This window comes from Erythrolamprus reginae, chromosome 2 (genome assembly GCF_031021105.1).
Source record: "Erythrolamprus reginae isolate rEryReg1 chromosome 2, rEryReg1.hap1, whole genome shotgun sequence".
Lineage (NCBI taxonomy): Eukaryota > Metazoa > Chordata > Lepidosauria > Squamata > Dipsadidae > Erythrolamprus > Erythrolamprus reginae.
In genome coordinates this window covers 88,065,962-88,088,665 of record NC_091951.1, presented here as the reverse complement: position 1 = coordinate 88,088,665, position 22,704 = coordinate 88,065,962, and the positions used below count along the sequence as shown (strand labels likewise).

The following is a 22,704-nucleotide window of genomic DNA, read 5'->3' as shown; positions in this document are numbered from 1 at the left end:
ACTGTTCTTGTGTCTAGTTGTCTTGGTGTGCAGTTCTCTGTAGCGACGTTTTGAGGGTAGGAGTTGAAACAATTTGTGTCCAGAATGTGAGGGGTCAGTAAATATTTTCCCCGCCCTCTTTTTGACTCGTGCAGTATTCAGGTCCTCAATGGAAGGCAGTTTGGCAGCAATTGTTTTTTCTGCAGTTCTGATTATCCTCTGAAGTCTGTGTCTTGTTGGTTGCAGCACCAAGCCAGACAGTTATAGAGGTGCAGATGACAGACTCAATGATTCCTCTGTAGAACTGAATCAGCAGCTCCTTGGGCAGTTTGAGCTTCCTGAGCTGGCGCAGAAAGAACATTCTTTGTTGTGCTTTTTTGATGATGGTTTTGATGTTAGGTGACCATTTTAGGTCTTATGATATGATAGAACCTAGAAATTTGAAGGTCTCTACTGTTGATACTGTGTTGTCTAGTATTGTGAGAGGTGGAAGGGTGGAAGGGTTTCTCTGAAAGTCTACCACCATTTCTATGGTTTTGAGTGTGTTCAGTTCTAGATTGTTCTGGTCACACCACAAGGATAGTTGTTCAACTGCATGTGCATTATGCATGTGTGTGACACTTCTGTGCATATTCAGAAGCGTCCTGGCTGGGTGGACGGAGCCTCCCGCCACCAGCACTCACAGAACTGGGAAAAACTGGGAGCAACCCACCGCTGCTATACACTGATTCATAATTTGTATTTGTAATTTCAGTCTTATTCGTAAACATCTGACGGAATCTAGTGAGATTTAAAAGAATATAATAATTACAATAAAACAGCTGGGGCCATATCAGAGAAAAAAAGGAAGCCAAACATTTCCATAACATAATAGTAGATAACTAAACATCCTTGCCTGGTCCTGAACAAAGTGCCTGTGTTGTGATATCTGTCCTCTATCTAAATGTATAGGCATTATTTCTCTCTGTTTTTTCCCCTCTGAAAGTGCACTTAATATTTGTACTACTTTTCTAGTCTGTATGCTGGTTTAGAAGGTACAAAATATGTGTTTTTAATGGGCTAGATACTAGTTCTAGTGAAGCTCTCTGCCCTGCTATTTTTATGAGTTGTTAATATCCATCTATTGCCACTGTGGTTCCTGGCAGTGTTTCCAAATTGTAACAGCTTGGAGAGAAATGTCTGCACAGGTCTTGTCTTAGAAGAATAATTTAAAAAATGTAACTGCTGTTTGTTTAGCTGAAGGGATCAGAACTGGAAATTACAATAGCCAAAGGAGCTGTTCATCACAGTACTGAGCCAGCATGTGCTTATGTCATTCTGAACATCTGCCTTAATGGTAAAGAACAAGGTACGTCTGTATTAATCTCTTTTTTAATTTGTCATTCTCTCCTTTATAACCGCTGCTGCAAAACGTGATGGAGCCTCTGCTGGTATAGCTAGAACTATTTGTACTACTTTTAAAATTGCTAACTAAAAATAGAGGAAACTACCGTGTTTCCCCGAAAATAAGACAGCGTCTTATATTAAGTTTTGCTGCCAAAGATGTGCTACATCTTATTTTCAGGGGATGTCTTATTTTTTTTCAGTGAATTGTATCCCGTATCCTGCTGCAGCAAAAACGCATCCAAACACTCAGCCGCATGTTGGATGCGTGTGGAATGTGTTTTAAATCTGATTGATGCAGCGTTTTGGGATGCAATTTATGGACAGCAGTGTTATATATGTTCTGTTTGGAATGCTGAAAAACAAAACATCTACGTCTTACTTTCGGGGGATGCCTTATATTAGGCAATTCTACGAAACCTATCCTATGTCTTACTTTCGGGGGTGACCTATTTTTGGGGAAACAGGGTAGTAGTTAAACATGATGATGAAAAACATAGTTTATGACCTTTGTAGTACCAAGTTGATTGTGGGGAATCTTGAAAAACTAAGCAGGATCAGACATAGGTTTTGCCTGGGAGATCATTAACAACTGAACAACTGAGACGCTCAGCGTGGGGGCGGGTGAGAGCCGCTGCGACCTGGGCGTCACCCGAGGAGTCCAGCCCATCTGAGAAACCGGAGGGGGCTGCTGGCGGCTATTTAAGATCCTAGGACGCCAGAAACGCCGAGGAACAACTGAGACGCTCAGCGTGGGGGTGGGTGAGAGCCGCTGCGATCTGGGCGTCACCCGAGGAGTCCAGCCCAGCTGAGAAACCGGAGGGGACTGCTGGCGGCTATTTAAGATCCTAGGATGCCAGAAATGCCGAGGAACAACTGAGACGCTCAGCGTGGGGGCGGGTGAGAGCCGCTGCGACCTGGGCGTCACCCGAGGAGACCAGCCCAGCTGAGAACCAAAGGGGACTGCTGGCAGAGGTGGCCTGGATCAGATCAGACACCTTACCGGACAAGGCAGACCTCAATGGTGGGGGCACCTGGCGTCGAAGAGGATGCTGCCTGGCAGTGGAACCTGAATTACCAACCATTATGGGGACCATCTGTGTCGGAACCACCTCTGCCGGGATCATGTGGAGGCTGCTCAGAAGAGGTTTGAGAGTCGTATGGACCCACGGAGGGTGTAGGGATTCGGAGATGTCGCCCAATAGGACTATTAGCACTTGGGGGGAGACTGGGACGATCAGCGATTATTGGGACTGTTACAGGGAGAGAACTTGGAATAATCCCAAATAAGGCAAGAGACAGATCCTGGAGTGCCGGCCAATGGCAGCTGCCAGCACTGAGAAGTCCATTCTATTATTGCACTTTAAGACTAAGACATTGGCTTTAAGACACTTTAAGACACTTTAAGACTAAGACATCAGCCAACCTGGAGTTTGGTTCCCTCGTGCTGCTGTGTTCCCTTCATTAATTTATATTTTCTATTTGATACTATTTTTTAGTGTTTTTAGTGTTTTTAAATTGCTTAATTGCTATTTTAAATTGTTATTAATTTAATCAATTTTTAATATAATTGGGAGTTCTAAATTAATGGATGATTGGGATAAATATAATTGTGGGTATGAATGGAATGACTGGTATGATTGGGTTGGTGGGGGTGGGTGGGGTTATGGTATGGATGAGATGATTGATAATAGTATGAATGAGAGATTTGGCCCACTTGACGCTCGGGAGACAGGAGAGGAAGGGGCACTGATCTCTGGGGTGGCAGAGGGTCGGAATATTCCAGTGTTGCTGGGGAGAGGCAGATATGGCGGGGGCCACAGAGTTAGCCATTCCAGGGGAACGAGGGATCGTTGCTTAATAATGGTCCCTTGTTCTGGCTCTGTGAGCCCAATCTTGGGTACTGGTGATGAGTGTAACTCTGGCCCTGGGCTCAGGTTGCTGCTGCTTAATGCCAGGTCGGTGGTAAATCTCTCCTCATCCGGGATTTGATCCTGGATGAGGAGGCCGACCTGGCATGTATTACTGAAACCTGGCTGGGCTCAGAGGGAGGTGTTCCTCTCTCTGAAATCTGCCCAGCCGGGTTTCAGATATGGCATCAACCTCGACCCCAGGGAAGGGGGGGAGGAGTGGCTATTATTGCCAGGGAGAGCCTTTGCCTGCATAGACTCATTGCTCCGGAAATTGCGGGTTGCGAGTCTCTCTTGCTGAAGTTGGACTTAGGGGTTCAGGTGGGCTTATTTCTCACGTACCTGCCTCCCAGCTGCGTGTCAAAAGCCCTGCCTGTGCTGCTCGAGGAGGTAGGCGGGTTGGCGGTGGAGTTCCCCAGACTCATTGCCCTGGGGGACTTCAACCTGCCATCACTCGGCGAAACATCGGGGTTGGCACAGGAGTTCATGGCCACCATGACAGCCATGGACCTGACCCAAGTAGTACAGGGTCCGACTCACGAGGGAGGGCACGCACCTGACATGGTATTCCTTTCCGAGCAATTGAGTAATGGTCTGAGACTAAGGGGCTTAGAAGTGTTGCCTTTGTCATGGTCAGACCATTTTCTACTACGGCTTGACTTCCTGGCTCCAATCCTTCCCCGCAGGGAGGCGGAACCAATGAAGATGTTCCGCCCCAGACGCCTGATGGACCCAGAGGGCTTTCAGACGGCGCTTGGGGTTATTCCAGAGGCACTCGTCCACAGTTTGGCGGAATCTCTTGCAGAGGCCTGGAACAGGGCTGCTGCGGAGGCTCTTGACCGGATTGCGCCTTTGCGACCTCTCCGTGGCGCTAGACCCCGTAGAGCCCCATGGTTCAACGAGGAGCTCCGGGAGTTGAAACGCCAAAAGAGACGTCTAGAGAAGCGATGGAGGAAGAGTAGGTCTGAATCTGATCGAACACTTGTAAGAGCTTTTATTAAGACTTACAAAGTGGCGCTCAAGGCGGCAAGATGCGCGTACCATGCCGCCTTGATTGCATCAGCGGAATCCCGCCCGGCTGCTCTGTTTAGGGTGACCCGCTCCCTTCTTAACCAGGGGGGAGTTGGGGAGCCCTTGCAGAGTAGTGCCGAGGATTTTAACACATTTTTCGCTGATAAAGTCGCTCAGATCCGAGCCGACCTCAACTCCAATTGTAAAACAGAGTCGACTGACAACGAGTCAGTCGAGGTGACTGGAGCACGTACTTGTCCACCTGTCTGGGAAGAGTTTGATCTGGTGACACCTGATGAAGTGGACAAGGCCATTGGAGCTGTGAGTTCCGCCACCGGCTTACTGGATCCGTGTCCCTCCTGGTTGGTCTTTGCCAGCAGGGAGGTCTTTGCCCTCAAGAAGCCTTCCCTGGACCCAGCCGTACTTAATAACAATCGTCCAGTCTCCAACCTTCCCTTTATGGGGAAGGTTGTTGAGAAGGTGGTGGCACTCCAGCTCCAGCGGTCCTTGGAAGAAGCCGATTATCTAGGTCCCCAGCAGTCGGGTTTCAGACACGGTTACAGCACGGAAACCGCTTTGGTCGCGTTGATGGATGATCTCTGGCGGGCCCGGGACAGGGGTTTATCCTCTGTCCTGGTGCTCCTCGACCTCTCAGCGGCTTTCGATACCATCGACCATGGTATCCTTCTGCACTGGCTGGAGGGGTTGGGGGTGGGAGGCACTGTTCTTCAGTGGTTCTCCTCCTACCTCTCTGGCCGGTCGCAGTCGGTGTTAGTGGGGGGTCAGAGGTCGGCTCCGAGGTTTCTCCCTTGTGGGGTGCCTCAGGGGTCGGTCCTCTCCCCCCTACTATTCAACATCTACATGAAACCGCTGGGTGAGATCATCCAAGGACATGGGGTGAGGTATCATCAATATGCTGATGATACCCAGCTTTACATCTCCACCCCATGCCCAGTCAACGAAGCGGTGGAAGTGATGTGCCGGTGCCTGGAGGCTGTTGGGGCCTGGATGGGTGTCAACAGACTCAAACTGAACCCGGATAAGACGGAGTGGCTGTGGGTTTTGCCTCCCAAGGACAATCCCACCTGTCCGTCCATTACCCTGGGGGGGGGAATTATTGACCCCCTCAGAGAGGGTCCGCAACTTGGGCATCCTCGATCCACAGCTCACATTAGAAAAGCATCTCTCAGCTGTGGCGAGGAGGGCGTTTGCCCAGGTTCGCCTGGTGCGCCAGTTGCAGCCCTATCTGGACCGGGACTCATTGCTCACAGTCACTCATGCCGTCATCACCTCGAGGTTCGACTACTGTAATGCTCTCTACATGGGGCTACCTTTGAAAAGTGTTCAGAAACTTCAGATCGTGCAAAATGCAGCTGCGAGAGCAGTCATGGGCTTACCTAGGTATGCCCATGTTTCACCATCACTCCGCAGTCTGCATTGGCTGCCGATCAATTTCCGGTCACAATTCAAAGTGTTGGTTATGACCTTTAAAGCCCTTCATGGCATTGGACCAGAATATCTCCAAGACCGCCTCCTGCCGCACAAATCCCAGCGACCGATTAGGTCCCACAGAGTGGGCCTTCTCCAGGTCCCGTCAACTAAACAATGTTGGTTGGCGGGCCCCAGGGGAAGAGCCTTCTCTGTGGCGGCACCGGCTCTCTGGAACCAACTCCCCCCGGAGATTAGAACTGCCCCTAGTCTCCTTGCCTTCCGTAAACTCCTTAAAACCCACCTTTGCCGTCAGGCATGGGGGAACTGAAACATCTCCCCCTGGGCATGTTTAATTTATACATGGTATGCTTGTGTGTGTGTCTGTTAGTTTATGGGGTTTTTAAAATTTCTAAATATTTTAATTAATTGCATTATTTATGATTTGTTTCACTTGTTGTGAGCCGCCCCGAGTCTTCGGAGAGGGGCGGCATACAAATCCAAATAATAAATAAATAAATAAATTAAGAAATCCCAGCTCTACATTACACTGGGAACTTAAAAAAAATTAAACTTCCTGGAAGAAGGCAACAACAAACTACCTCTTGAACATACATTTTGTGGATATGTTCAAGAAGTAACCAAATAAAGAACTGCATTACTTGAGAGTCTGTTGGAGAAATATGCAATGGGTCTGTATAACATGTGTCTGTCAAAACTCGATCCTATTGTGTGACATTTTTTGCCTTTGCTGAGCCAGGGTGGGCGTGGCCTGCACGTGACGCATCCGGCCCTCAGGCCACCAGTTTGATACCCCTGGTGTAAAAGACGAAAATTACATCATTCTCAATTCCATATTTTTAGGAATTAGCCATGCAGTATTATACCTAGTATGGTTTACTTTAGAACTGACACTGACCTGGCATTGTTCCAACCATTTCTTTGGTTACTTGAAATGATGTTTACAGATCTTTGGAGCCTAATGTACACTTGAAATGTTTGAACTTTTTTTTTTTTAGGTTGACAAATGTATTTAAGATTTAAATTATTTGAATCATTTTGACTGGTTTTTTATTATAACATTTTAAAAATATTGTTGCACACAACTATCATTAACTGATGAAGAAAACAAAATTAGATTATTAGCATTGATGATATATATTTCTCTCTCTAGATGGTATGGTGTTGCTGGAAAATCCGAAGGGAGACAATAGATTAGATTTCACCAAACTTGTTAATACCATTGCATGCATTTATGGTCTTGAAAAAGCAAAAGTAGCAATTTATAGTGGAAAACAAGGTAAGTAGAACTTCAGAATGATAGATATCCTACCTTAGGTCTGTTTCACAACTTGCTTTTTGCCAGGTCTGACACAGAGAAAAATTGTACACTTGAAATTGATTTATATGCTTAAAAAAACCCAATTATGCTAGCTGTTTTCATGATAAATTGGGTATGTATTAGATATAATGCCTTTTAGAGTACCATCTATTTGTTGCTTCTATCCAGAAAGAAGATGACTGAATCCCTTTGCCTCTTCTTACAAACTTTTTTCGCCTTATGAACCCGCCGCTCGAACGCCGAACCCGGAAGTTCGGCAAAAGTTCGGGTTCGGCGTTTGGGTTCGTAAGGCCGCCGAGAAGCGCCGCCGCCCAGCTGTCGCCTTTTGAAACAGCCGGGGAGCTTCTCGGCAGTCTCCTGAACCCAAACCTGAAATTTTGCCGAACTTCCAGGTTCGGCGTTCGGGAGGCCGCCGAGAAGCCCCTCCACCCGCCTGTCGCCTTTTGAAACAGCCGGGGGGCTTCTCGGTGTTCTCCTGAACGCCGAACCCGGAAGTTCGGCAAAAGTTCAGGTTCAGCGTTCGGGTTCGGGAGGCTGCCGAGAAGCCCCCCGGCTATTTTAAAAGACAACAGCCGGGCGGCGGGGCTTCCCAGCGGCCTCCCAAACCCACAGGCTCGGCAAAAGTTCAGGTTCGTGAGGCCGCTGGGAAGCCCCGCCGCCCGGCTGTCACCTTTTAAAACAGCCGGGGGGTTTCTCGGCGGCCTCCTGAACGCCGAACCCGGAAGTTCGGGTTTGGCGTTCAGGTTCAGGAGGACGCTGGGAAGCTCCCCCAGCTGTTTCAAAAGGTGACAGCCGGGCGGCGGCATTTTTTTGTGGGTTTTTTTTCCCATTGCACGGATTAATTGATTTTACATTGTTTCCTATGGGAAACAATGTTTCGTCTTATGGACTTTTCGTCTTACGAACCTCCCCCTGGAACCAATTAGGTTCGTAAGACGAGGTATTACTTATATGTTGATAGGATTTGTGGTATGGTATGGACATATATGTAGAAATGGCGGATTTTTTAAAAAAGAGAATATATGCTCCCTATGCATCAAAATGGGACATTGTAGCAATTCCCCCCTTTTTTGAGTCTCACTGGACAGTCCCTCAGATAACCAGGCCCCATGCTGTGCAGGTTTATAGGTGGTCACACCATCTTGAATCACACTTGGAAGCATATTGGAAGCAGCGCAGCTCATGAAGTTAAAGAGTTAAGGTTTGTTTCCAACAACTTTTTCTTTTCTTTTCAGAAGTAAAAAAACAAACAGATTTGCTGAGTCTTAGTGGAAAGAAGCTTCATGTAACTGCAGGGCCATTGCCAATTATAAACAGTCTTGATGGCTTTTTATGCCAGTATATCAATTTACAACTAGTGAATGCAAAACCACAAGGTATGTCACATACAATGTCAATTGTCTAATGGCAGATCATTTTATTAATGTTTGAACTCTAGCTCTACTTAACCCTATCTTGAAGATAGTTTTCTTGCTACAATGGTAGAGGCTACACCTGTCTGAGCATCACATTCCACAACCTACACCATTAATCATGTTAAAGGAACATCTTTTATCTTAATATTTTAACAGAACGAATGCAAATGTTGCTTATAAGACAAGTGCTTTTGTAAAAACAAAACAAAACAAAAGTGACTTCTTTTATTTAACCAAAATTAACCAAAACCTGACACGATCTGGAGAGGGTTCTTCCTCTCTTGGAACTGTGCCCATCTGGGTTTCTAGTTTGGCGTCAGTCGAGATCCCAGGGAGAGGTGATGTTTGTGGCTGGCGCTATCCATGAGTCCTTCAGTATTAGATCACACGCTCTGCAGATAAGTGGTGTAAAATTGGATTTTAGGAAACAGTTGGGAGTGGTACTGGGAGACCATCTTTTCTGCTGCCCAGACCAGTGGAATTGAAAAGAGAAAAAGAAATAGTACATCTTTTTGAGTCCAGTCTAGCTTAATCCAACAGATATAGGTATGGGACTGCTTTGTAAAGAAAGAAAAAGATAAATCCTCCTCTTAGGGCACAAGGCAAATTATGTTGTCGGATTATAGGCTTTTTTGCTAGAAATTAAGACAGTTTATTTTCTCCAGAGTGTCTAAATGGAATGGTGGGAACTCTTCTTATGGAAAACCCTATGGGACAAAATGGATTAACATATCAAGGGCTTCTGCATGAAACAGGCAAAATGTTCGGACTCAGAAGCAGGAGGCTAAAATTGTTCTTGGATGAAGCGTTGACAAAAGGTAAGTACATAGATCGAGGAAAAGAAACCACTATGTTGTTAGTATATTAAATTATGATCTGATTAACTTCTAAGATGAGATTGAAAGTTAAGGTCAGCCTACACTTTCTTTTTAAAATGTAAAGTTACAACAACTTTTTTCCTATTTCCTACTTAGAGGGGGATTGTATCATGTGATGTAGAGCTCTTTAACGCCATTCTACTTAACAGTGTGTCCAATCTACACTGAGGTTTTTTTTAAAAATCACACCTGAATGGCGCCCTCTCTAAATGAATTTAATTAACTGCTACTTATTGCAGATAATACAGCTTTTGACTTAGTGTTTGACTTACTGTTAACCTGAAATTCTTAGATTTGTGTGTTTTAACACCATAATATAAAATGAGTTTTTAAACTATGAAGGTCAATAATATATAATATTGCTGTTTATACTATTAATATTGTTCAGTGGAGGTCTCAGTGCATGCTGAGCATATTGGTTTGCAGATTTTTCATTGCCTGACTAGGTAATATTATCCATGCTGATGAATGTAGGAGTTTGCTTCCTTTTATATACAGTAGATTGCCCTACAGGTGGCTTTTATTCTTGGTAATTCATTCATTTTGATTCCTTGACCTCTGCTTGTTTGTTTGACTGGTGTTAATCTTTGTTTATGTGGGTGATGAGTGCTGCAGAAGATGTGTTCTGGTCTTTTTGTTTCCTTCTTAGCTTTTTTCTTGTCTCTTGAATGGAATGCCAATATGGTTCATCTTTATGTGTCTATTGATGGCTTTATTTGCCTGAATGCCAAACTTCCATAAAGTCCAGGAATAAGCTTCTGCTTCTTTGTCCTACAAGGCATGATGAAAACTCCTTAATCTCACACTATGTGGACAAATGGGTAACTCTGAACATCCTAGATCAAAAAATGCTAGATAATTCTTGGAAGCTTGATGTTTGGTTCTGTCCCAGCAACGAGTTCCCAGGAAATAGCCCCTTCCCCACGCTGGTTTTACAAGATTTAAGCATTTAATTCTAAAATTTTAGGAGCAGTGAGATTTGGATTTAAAAGTTCAGCAAAAATCAGGAAAGTTATTTATTTATAAATCTACCTACCTACCTACCTACCTACCTACCTACCGGCCTACCTACCGACCTACCGACCTACCGACCTACCTCATTCATGGACTCACTGAGTTGGCAGGAAGCTGGGAGATAATTAGTCCAACTTGCCAGTTTCTAATTCATCATTGAAACAATAATATCCAAAGAGAGAAGTCCGAGCAAACAGCTGGAATATAACGGAAGTTGGCTTCCACACTGAACTCTCATGTGGCCTAGCCTTAAATAGTCTAACGGCATGGACAATTGTTCTACAGATCTATTCACGCAGAGACCTCCTCTTGCTTAGCTACTCCTGCCTTCTGGCAACTCTGCATGCCCTAGCATCAAGAAGAGGCTTCTCCTCTTCTCCTGAGTCACTCACGTGCACCTTGGGAGGTGCAGAAGGCCCAGGTTGGCTTTCAGCCTCTGACACCACATCTTCTCTGATCTCCTCACTATCAGACTCGGGTGTCTGGTACATGGGTCTAGGGTACTGCGCCACAACGGTCTCTCGATCCTCGGGATCTGTGACCTCGCTGCGCGGGACGTGGATGGGCACAACATATTTAGCCACTTCATTAATCCTTTTTCTGTTCTGCTACTATTGTTCTGTATGGTAATATTGCCAAAATATTTGTAATTAAATTGCAATTGTGTCCAAAGAAAAGAAAGAGGATAAAATCTTAAACATAGACCTTAGAAGCAGAACAAAAATTGCTTCTGTTTCAGATTATCACCATTGCCTTTTATTTTATTATCTTATTATTAAAACATAACTGAAAAAAACAATAGCCTCATGTAAAGTTACATCCAATCCCAGTTCTGTAAAAAGATTATTATCAAACAAAACCGTTGCCTAAAGTCTGAAGCAGCATTTTGCAAATCTGAAAAAGATGATGTCTTTGTTTTATATTACTTTAATAATTGTAATTTAGTAATTTTATAATTTACTTACTGTTAAGATTAAACATGTTGCTAATATGGAATGACCAGATATTAAAATTTTAATGCATGCTGCATTAAATTCTAAAAAGCTTTGTTTTGATATTGCCCTAATTTCTAGGGTTTCTGGGGACATAGAATTATTGATTTAGCATTTTTGATATCTGGTTTAAGTTAGACGTATTAAAATCCAGCATTAAATTGAAAGATGTTGAGAATGCTGACAGGAATATACAGTAACTTGTGGATGCTTTTTGCTTGAATATCTTTTCAAAAGATTTCATAACATTTTAAACCATAACATCCCATTAAATGAAGAAAACATTTACCCTATTGTTGATTGAATATCATTTATAAAATGAAGGAATGGCTGAGCAGTGATTTACAGAAGTGGTCTCTACTAGCAAACTTAATATTCTGCTGCCTCCTGCCGCACAAATCCCAGCGACCAATTAGGTCCCACAGAGTTGGCCTTCTCCAGGTGCCATCGACTAAACAATGTCGTCTGGCGGGACCCAGGGGAAGAGCCTTCTCTGTGACGGCCCCGGTCCTCTGGAATCAACTCCCTCCAGAGATTAGAACTGCCCCCACTCTCCTTGCCTTTCAAAAGCTTCTGAAGACCCACCTATGTCACCAGGCATGGGGAAATTAATATACCCCTAGCTACTATGGTTTTATGTATGGATTGTTAGGTTGTGTGATTGTTTTTCTTTTTATAATGAGGGTTTTAAATTGTTTTTAATATTAGATTTGTACATGTTGTATTGTTGTTGTGAGCCGCTCCGAGTCCTCGGAGAGGGGCGTCATACAAATCTAATAAATTATTATTATTATTAATATGGGTTCAGTCCTGCCAAATTCTGCTTGCTTCTATTTTAGCTGTCAAGCAAAAAGTGAGCGATAACCTCCACTCTTCCTTGGTTGGATATCAAACTTCCTGAGTACTTTCTTTCTCTGATTGTTCTGTACATCACAGAAAACTTAAAGGGCAGATTGTTCAAGTATGAATAATTAACCCAGAATTTTAGGGAGCTTGATGTATGTGTGAAGAGATGGAGCAAGTACGGGGAAAGATCATTTCAGCACCATAATTGCTATATATGTCTTTCTCCAAAGCCGAGCCCAAAGGGAGCCTGAGCCTGCCCATAACCTACTTAAAGATGGTTCTAATTTTAGATCCTTCTTGCATTGACACATTAAGTATATTTGTCATATTGACATTTTTGTGAACGTTTAGACAGCAGATCTGTAATAGCTGTATCATCTCAGGTAATAAAAACAGTATTTTTCCTGAAAAAGTAGTATGATAGAGGAAACATAAGAAGCAGTATTTAGGAAATTGTTAATAATGATTGAGTTCCACTGATGTTCTCCTCCCCTATCCTTCCCCCTCCCTCTGCCCTGTCTTCCCTGTTGAGTTTTCAAGAGTTATAAAACTCTTGGCACATCTCTTCTGGATTGATAGACATTTGCATTGCAAATAAGAGATAAAACGGGAAAGATACAGCATTACGGTATATCGCGTGTGGGAGGGGAGAGGTTATTAAATATTTAACAGCTTCAAGACTTGAATGCTCATATCAATCATATGATAAACTTGTAAGCATATGTTATTTCGGATTGTGATTTAGAAAGCCAGAAGCAAGTTTTAACACGTGAAGTTTGATTTAACAAAATTCAGTGTGGCATGTTTTATGCTGGGCCGACTCAGAAGCTGCAGTTAGTTCAACTTTCAGCAACTAGGACTGGCAAGAGGAAGCAGGTTCAAAGAGTGCACCAACCTAGGGTGAGGTCATGCACTGCTCACCAGTCTACTTGCAGAACCAATTTACCTTTATTTTTACCTTTACCTTTTCAATATCTGAGCAAATGTTTCCTGCTGTGTCAGGTTTGATAGAAAACTGGCTTTATGCAGGGGAAAAAATTGGGAGTCTTAGGAGAAATAGATGGTGGTTCCCGACTCTTTTTTATATTGTACGATGAAAATAACTGTTCTTCATAGCAGATAGATTTCTGTGTCATTGCTATCACAATAAAAGAAGCAGGATGATGTAATTTATCTATTGTAGATGCTGTGTCTATTCCATACGACAGAACTCATTACAGCACAATGAAATATATGTCAAAATGTCCCGCTTTGCTTTAGAGGCAATTGTACATGTCCTGCAATGCAAATTATTTGTGACCCTGAGTGCTCTAGGCCAGTGATTTTCAACGTTTTTTGAGCCGCGGCACATTTTTTACATTTACAAAATCCTGGGCACACCACCAACCAAAATGACACCCTAAGACACTCTCCTCTCTTTTTCCATCCCTGTCTCTTCCCCACCCTTGTGTGTGTGTGTTTGTGTGTGTGTATACACACTCTTGAACCATTTCCAAAAACAGGTGATGGCTGGGTTTTTTTCTCTCTTATTCTTTGGGTGCTTTTTATCATATGCTTTAAATCAAGAGTCACTTATCTCTCTCTTTTGTTTCTCTCTCTTTCCTCTCATTCTCTGTCTCAATCATTTTCTCGTTTCTCTTTTTTCCTCCCCTTTTTGCTCATTTCTCTCTCACTCCCTTCCTCCTTTTCTCTCTCTTGTTTCTTTCTCTCTCCTCTTGCCTTCTTTCTCTCACACTCTTGCTTTCTCTCTCTTTCTCTCTTTTCTTTCTCTCTTGCTTTCTCTCTCTCACTCTTTCTCTCTCTCTTTCTCTCTCTCTTTCTCACTCTCACTCACTCAGCAAAAAGTTGCGAGATCGGAACCTGAGCTTCCTTCTTCGCGGCACACCTGACCATGTCTCGCGGCACACTAGTGTGCCACGGCACACTGGTTGAAAAACACTGCTCTAGGCCTCCTCACTTCGACTTTCCTGCATTCTAACTACAATTTTTGGATATACTTACATAAAAGCTAGTCTTACTTAACTACTGCAGTGCTATTACACTTACTCTGTCTCAACTAATTTCTTGAGTAAACATTTTAATATCTGCATAGTATAAACACCAAATTAACTGAATATAATTGACACAGCACATTTTATATAGCTTTTTTTTTTAAGGTTTAATTTTAGCTGTCAAGATCGGATCCCTTTATCAAGAAACTATGTTTTTTCATTAAAAGAGAATTCAGGATAAAATTAATCTTGTAATCCTAAAACAGTAGATCTATTAAACACAGTTAAGATGGGATAAACATACATATATGAAGTACTTCTCCGTTCCCTTTCCCCAAATCTGTTGATAATCTGTTGGGAATAGTGAGTATATGAATGTATACCTGAAATAATGAAGGTCTAAGGAGCCTTTTGAAGATCTCTGTTAGCTATGATTGGTTATAAAAGAGCAGATTCTTCAGTCTGTGGTCATGCTGCAGTATTTGCTCTCCTTCAACTTTTAGTAATTAACAGAGGTTAAGATGAAAGTTTCACTTATTAGAATTAAGAGGAAAGTTCATTGTCTGAGATAAGATTAAACAAATTTAGCTGCAATGCAGAGGCACAAGGTATTGGTATAAGCTGTAGGAGCGATTTGCTGCAAACCTTCCTTAATACCTTTGCTGTATTTTGAATAGTGCCTGGAAGCCAACTAGAATTTGTTCCAGGCCTTGCAGGATAGGTTTAACCCTTGAGCAAGTTTCCTTGTAGCTGCAATCTGATGAACCAGGTTGTCCAAAGAGGCTTCAGAAGAAAGGCAGTAATAACTTCAGATCGTGCAGAATGCAGCTGCGAGAGCAATCATGGGCTTTCCCAAATATGCCCATGTTACACCAACACTCTGCAGTCTGTATTGGTTGCCGATCAGTTTCCGGTCACAATTCAAAGTGTTGGTTATGACCTATAAAGCCCTTCTTGGCACCGGACCACAATATATGTGAGATCGCCTTCTGCTGCACGAATCCCAGTGACCAGTTAGGTCCCACAGAGTGGGTCTTCTCCGAGTCCCATCAACCAAACAATGTCGCTTGGCGGGGCCCAGGGGAAGAGCCTTCTATGTGGCAGCCCCGGTCCTCTTGAACCAACTCCTCCCCAGAGATTAGAATTGCCCCCACCCTCCTTGCCTTTCGTAAGCTGCTTAAAACCCACCTCTGCCGCCAGGCATGGGGGAATTGAGATACACTTTTCCCCCTAGGCCTTTACAATTTTATGCATGGTATGTCTGTATGTATGATTGGTTTTTATAATACAGTGTTCCCTCGATTTTCACGGGGGATGCGTTCCGAGACTGCCCGCGAAAGTTGAATTTCCGCGAAGTAGAGATGCGGAAGTAAATACACTATTTTTGGCTATAAACAGTATCACAAGCCTTCCCTTAACACTTTAAACCCCTAAATTGCAATTTTCCATTCCCTTAGCAACCATTCAGATTATTACTCACCATGTTTATTTATTAAAGTTTATTTAAAAATATATTTATTAAAGGCAGACGAAAGTTTGGTGATGACATATGACATCATCGGGTGGGGAAAACCTGGTGGTATAGGGAAAAAACCCGCAAAGCATTTTTTAATTAATATTTTTGAAAAACCGTGGTATAGACTTTCCGCGAAGTTCGAACCCGCGAAAATCGAGGGAACACTGTAATGGGTTTTTAACTGTTTTTAGTATTGGATTATTGTTATATGCTATTTTATTATTGTTGTTAGCTGCCCCGAGTCTGCAGAGAGGGGTGGCATACAAATCAAATCAAATAAAAAAATAAATAAACTGTGCTAGTTCATAATTTGCACTTCAGATCACAGAGAAGGAGAGGAAGGTAGTCCTTTTTTACTTTTTGCATTTTGCATTTTTGGAATTCAAGGAGAAGGGGGAGATTTAACTGGCTGGAACAGACAAAGGGAAGGATAAAAACAGGAAAAAGCCATTTTAATTTGCACTTCAGATCACAGAGAAGGAGAGGAAGGTAGTGGCCCGCGCGCCTAACGGCGCGCGAATCATATAACTATAAACCAAAATCAGCAAAGTTTGGTAGCAATAGGGGTTGTGGATTTTATTGCTAAGTACTAGTATTTCAATACATTGTTAAGATGACTGGCTTGGTGCAGTGTAACACTTGTTTGGCTGTTGTCTTCCGTAGTACCTTGTGGAACTTGGGGTACTGCCCTCTTTGCATTAGGACATCTAGGTTAGATGGCGAGATCTCTAGATTGCAGTCCTTAGTTTGTAGCTTGCAGTCAGAAGTGGAAAGATTGTCCCAGCCACGTGCTGTAATGCAGCCATGTGTCCAGCCTCCACTTCCACAGCGCCACCCGAGGAGGAGGGCTGTGTGGACAACTGTCGGTTCAGGAAGATTGCGTGCAGTTGAGCAAAAACATAGTAATTTTGGTCTCTCTTTATCGAATTCCTATACTGTTCTTGCGGATTTAAATAGTAAGGATGTTGGAGATATTAGCAAGGCCCCTCAGGCAGAGAATGAGGGGATATTCAAAGGGGAAGTTGTTGTAAATGTCACCAAACCATCAAGTGCAGTTAGAAGAAATATAAAGAGGACACATTTTCTTGTGGGTGATTCGACTGTTAGAGGTGTTGATTTGGGACAGAGTAAGGACATGGTGAAGGTGCTGAGGTGTCTCCCAGGGGCCACTGCCAGCAGGGACAGGAGGAGGATTACAAACATTGTCAAGGCTGTGAGTAAAGGTAATAACATTGATGTGGTGGTGCATCTTGGCACAAATGATTTGTCCCAGAGAAATGTCAATGTAGTAAAAAGAGATTTTCAATGTCTAAGTGTGGAGCTGGGTAAAATAGCAGATTCAGTGACTTTCTCAGAGGTGTTACCGGTTTGTGGCCAAGAGGATAAAACAACGTGTATCATAGAGTTTAATGTGTGGTTAAAGCAGTGGTGTAAAGCTGAAGGTTTTGGCTATGTAAGTCATGATGTCAGTAGGTGGTCTAATAGGGAGTTGTTTAAGAGGGATGGTTTGCATCCATCATACAGAGGTACCCAGGTACTCGGTGAGGAATTCAGAACTTTTTTGGACAGGCATTTAAACTAGGTAAAGGGGACAGAGATGTAACTGATGTGGGTGATTTCTGTCCCCGACCAATGAGGATAAAGCAGTTTTTGGAAGCTTATGAAAAGGGAGCTGCAAATAAAATAGATGTAGTTGTTGATGATAAGGGGCAAACTAATAATGAAAATAATGTTCTTCGTGTAATGTGCACGAATGCTCGAAGCTTGAGCAACAAGCTCTGTGAATTAATGGCCATAATATCTAGAGATAATTTGGACCTGGTTGCCATAACTGAGACATGGTTTAAGGATTCTAATGAATGGGAAATATCCATACCAGGATATACACTGTATAGGAAGGATAGAATAGAGAGAAGGGGAGGTGGAGTAGCCATTTATGTTAAAGAAACTCTAAAAACAACACTAATTCAAAATACATGTCAAGATCTAGAGACCCTCTGGATTTGCATGCAAAATAAAGATGGTTCTGTCATTAGAATTGGGGTGATCTATAGGCCTCCAGGGCAATCTGAGGAATATGACAACAAGATGGTGGATGAAATTACCCAAATGGCAGTAAAGGGAGATATTGTGGTTATGGGTGATTTCAACATGCCTGATGTTGACTGGAATATCCCCAGTGCCCTTACATGCAAAAGTAAGAATATAGTAGAGGCCTTTACAGGAGCAGCTCTGGCACAGCTGGTTAAGACACCAACTAGAGGGGAGAATATTCTAGATTTAGTTTTTACGAATGGGAATTGGGTTTCAGATGTCAAGGTGGGAGAAAATTTAGGTTGCAGTGACCATCTATGTTTGTGGTTTGATGTAAAAACTCATTGTGAGCAATCCTATAATGCAACCAAAGTATTGGATTTCAGAAAAACAAATTTTAATGCAATGGGGGAATATTTAGATAATGAATTAAAGGGGAGGGATAAAATGGCAGGAGCGAGCACCCAGTGGACTGTATTTAAAAAGGCCATCTTAAAAGCCACTGGACTGTATGTAAGACAAATAACTAAAGGTAAAAGGAAGAAGAAACCGCTATGGTTTAGCAATGATGTAAGGACTATAGTCAATGAAAAAAAGGCTGCCTATAGGAGGTATAAAGAGTCTGGAAGTATAGCTGATAGGGAGGTGTATAAAATGAGACAGAAGGAGGCGAAACAGATAATATATGCTGCTAAAGCCTCAAAAGAGGAAGAAATTGCCAAATCTCTAAAGAAGGGGGATAAAACCTTCTTCAGATATATTAGTGATAAGAAGAAGAAAAACTGCGGCATCACGAAGCTTAGTACCGGGAAAAATACATGCATTAATGGGAATAAGGAGATCGCTGACCATTTCAATAGCTACTTCTGTTCAGTTTTCTCAAAAGACACCTTACAAAATAATACTATAGAGGGATATAGCATTGCCTCCAACTGTACGGATTCAGCTCCAGTGATCTTAGAAGCCGATGTCTTAGAAGAACTTGAACAATTAAAGATAAATAAGGCAATGGGTCCAGATGGCATCCACCCCAGAGTTCTTAAAGAACTCAGATCTGTCATTGCTACCCCCCTGACTGATTTGTTTAACCAATCCTTGTTAACAGGAGATGTTCCTGAGGATTGGAGAATGGCAAGTGTTGTGCCTATCCACAAGAAGGGCAGTAGAGAAGAAGCTGGTAACTACAGGCCAGTTAGCTTGACATCAGTTGTCGTTAAAATGATGGAGACTCTACTGAAAAAGAGGATAAATCAGCACCTAAAAAACAATAAATTATTGGACCCAAATCAGCATGGCTTTACTGAAGGCAAATCATGTCAGACTAATCTCATTGATTTCTTTGACTATGTCACAAAGGTGTTGGATGAAGGTGGTGCCGTGGATATTGCCTACCTGGACTTCAGCAAAGCCTTTGATACGGTTCCACATAAAGAGCTGATAGATAAATTAGTGAAGATTGGACTTAATCCCTGGATAGTTCAATGGATTTGCAGCTGGCTGAAGCATAGACACCAGAGGGTTGTTGTGAATGGCGAGTATTCTGAGCAGAGTCAGGTTACAAGCGGTGTGCCACAAGGGTCTGTTCTGGGTCCTATTCTTTTTAATATGTTTGTGAGTGACATAGGGGAAGGTCTGGTAGGGAAGGTTTGCCTATTTGCCGATGACTCTAAAGTGTGCAATAGGGTTGATATTCCTGGAGGCGTCGGCAATATGGTAAATGATTTAGCTTTACTAGATAAATGGTCAAAGCAATGGAAACTGCAGTTTAATGTTTCCAAATGTAAAATAATGCACTTGGGGAAAAGGAATCCTCAATCTGACTATTGTATTGGCAGTTCTGTGTTAGCAAATACTTCAAAAGAAAAGGATTTAGGCGTAGTGATTTCTGACAGTCTCAAAATGGGTGAACAGTGCAGTCAGGCAGTAGGGAAAGCAAGTAGGATGCTTGGCTGCATAGCTAGAGGTATAACAAGCAGGAAGAGGGAGATTATGATCCCGCTATATAGAATGCTGGTGAGACCACATTTGGAATACTGTGTTCAGTTCTGGAGACCTCACCTACAAAAAGATATTGACAAAATTGAACGGGTCCAAAGACGGGCTACAAGAATGGTGGAAGGTCTTAAGTATAAAACGTATCAGGAAAGACTTAATGAACTCAATCTGTATAGTCTGGAGGACGGAAGGAAAAGGGGGGACATGATCGAAACATTTAGATATATTAAAGGGTTAAATAAGGTCCAGGAGGGAAGTGTTTTTAATAGGAAAGTGAACACAAGAACAAGGGGACACAATCTGAGGTTAGTTGGGGGAAAGATCAAAAGCAACATGAGAAAATATTATTTTACTGAAAGAGTAATAGATCCTTGGAACAAACTTCCAGCAGACGTGGTAGATAAATCCACAGTAACTGAATTTAAACATGCCTGGGATAAACATATATCCATCCTAAGATAAAATACAGAAAATAGTATAAGGGCAGACTAGATGGACCATGGGGTCTTTTTCTGCCGTCAGACTTCTATGTTTCTATGTTTCTATTTGTATTTAACATAGCCTGCCTGTTATCCAGAGAATGTTTATAGCAGATTAGATCTGTAAAATAAGCAATGTATAGCCAAGTAACAAATAATAATCTAATTTAGAAACACAGTAATTGTTGCCAGTAACAAAGCTGGAGCTTCATTCCCAGACCAGCATTATTTATGTTCACCCCATTCTTAAGGCTATGAAGGGAACGTCCCAAATTTGTGACCTCAAAAATGACTATGGTTTAACTCCTGGAGCATAAACCTTTACATTGACTTTGACTGCAGTGGGTAGATTTTTCTGTACTAGATGGCTTCATTATTGTCTGCAAATCTTTTATAGTAAAGCAGTTCCTGGTAAGGGGTTAAGAGATAAGTGGAGACCAGATTTATAGTGATACAGGATACAAAGCTTGACAATTGTGACAGTGCTGAAAGACAGGCAATTAGGGGAGAAACTGTGATCCAGTTGTGGATGTTAAATCCTGAATGTGAGAATGAAAGCTTGGTGTCAAAGCGCAGATAGCAATGGCAATAGCATTTAGGCTTATATATTGGCCCACAGTGCTTTACAGCATACTCTGGGTGGTTTACAGGGTCAGCATATTGCCCCCAACCATTTGGGCCTTCATGGAAGGATGAATCAACCTTGAGCCGGTCAGGATCAAATGTCACATCATGGACAGAGTTTGCCTGCAGTATTGTATTCTAATCACTGTGCCACCAGGGTTTAATGCCGTGTGATAAGAAGGACAGATGATATTGAAGCTCCTTAGGTACCTCTACCTAAGAACACCTCTACTTATGAACTTTTCCAGATAAGAACCGGGTGTTCAAAAATGTCTTCCCTCTTCTCAAGAACCATTTTCCATTTACAAACCCGAGCCTCTGAAATTGTAACCGGAAAAGGTGGGGAGAAGCCTCCATGGGGCCCCTCTAGGAATCTCCTGGGAGGAAACAGGGCCTCCATCCTCCCTGTGGTTTCCCCAATTGCACACATTATTTGCTTTTACATTGATTCCTATGGGAAAATTGCTTCTTCTTACAAACTTTTCTATTTAAGAACCTGGTCACGGAACGAATTAAGTTTGTAAGTAGGGGTACCACAGTATAAGGTAGCTCTGCCAACTGTGGAATACTGAAATACTGCTTTGCAGATCCTAATTATATTAATCTAACTATTATCAGGTTACCTAACCTAAATCCATATAAGGTTAGTTCTCTTGATATAATTAAGCTGGGTAACTCAAGTATTCCATAAAACAACGAATAAAGCTATGTGCTGCCCACACCTTGGTGACAAAGCCCTTCAGATGCTTCTGTCTTTCCCAGCAATTGCATTTAATAAACAACATAAGGGAGGGGAGAGCAGAGTGTTATTTAGAAAAAAATCCGCAGCGTTACTTGTGAGGCATAATAAAAAATATGGTTGCTAATGTTGTTAATGTTTTTTATTCTCTTTTCAGAGGTCACAAAGGAGGCTTCCATGAAGTTCTTAAATACAAAGACTCTGTATGTTCATGTTATACCAACAACAGCTGAATGCTAATTGAATTCATTGCCAAGGGCGAGGCAGTATAGACCGGTTTCCATGGAGAACCCCAGTTTAAAGTTGGGATATTTTCACCAAGAATCCTCACCTTCTGTAAGATCAGCGCATGTGTAATATGCTGCTTTTAAGTTAAATATAGTGATTTTTCATGAAGTTATGTTATAAAAGCTATGCAGAGTAATCGTCTCAGAAATTTGGAAGGATCTATGCAGTAAGAAATTGAGCGTACCTCAGTGTTGTTGTTCTTTACTTGTTCAATATCTAAAGTTCATCATTACGATTTTATTGTCCCAATGTCGATGGTCCTGCATTATTCAGATTGTTACATTTACTTTAAACTGAATGAAACAAATAATTTGGCATTTGTTTAGTGTATCTAATGTCCCTAATTTTGAACAATAAATTACTTTATCTAGAAGGCTGTGTTGGTTTTGCTTTAAGGTGCCAAAAAAAAAAAATGAGTGAGAAAAAAGGGAGAGAAAAGAGACAAAAGGAGGAACCACTAAAGAAATAAAAGTAAAGTGGTACCTCTACCTAAGAACGCCTTTACTTACGAACTTTTCTAGATAAGAACCAGGTGTTCAAGATTTTTTTGCCTCTTCTCATGAACCATTTTTCACTTACAAACCCCAGCCTCCGAAACTGTAACCGGAAAAGGCAGGGAGAAGTCTTTGTGGGGCCTCTGTAGGAATCTCCTGGAGGAAACAGGGCCGGAAAAGGCAGGGAGAAGCCTCCATGGGGCCCCTCTAGGAATCTCCTGGGAGGAAACAGGGCCTCCACCCTCCCTGTGGTTTCCCCAATCGCACACATTATTTGCTTTTACATTGATTCCTATGGGAAAAATTGCTTCTTACAAACTTTTCTACTTAAGAACCTGGTCATGGA

At 42.5% G+C, this 22,704-nt stretch overlaps 1 protein-coding gene across 2 annotated transcripts in view; it reads left to right on the top strand.

The window, feature by feature from the left end:
* Nucleotides 1-22,237, top strand: part of IARS1 (isoleucyl-tRNA synthetase 1) — a 104,148-nt gene extending 81,911 nt beyond the window's left edge. For both annotated transcript variants that reach the window (XM_070738605.1, XM_070738606.1), the window contains exons 30-34: nt 1,216-1,327; nt 6,886-7,011; nt 8,289-8,429; nt 9,134-9,286; nt 21,734-22,237. In XM_070738605.1, the coding sequence (XP_070594706.1) occupies nt 1,216-1,327; nt 6,886-7,011; nt 8,289-8,429; nt 9,134-9,286; nt 21,734-21,816 (615 nt within the window). In that variant the 3' untranslated portion in view covers nt 21,817-22,237. The remainder of the gene's footprint in view (nt 1-1,215; nt 1,328-6,885; nt 7,012-8,288; nt 8,430-9,133; nt 9,287-21,733) is intronic.
* The last annotated feature ends 467 nt before the right edge of the window (nt 22,238-22,704 follow it).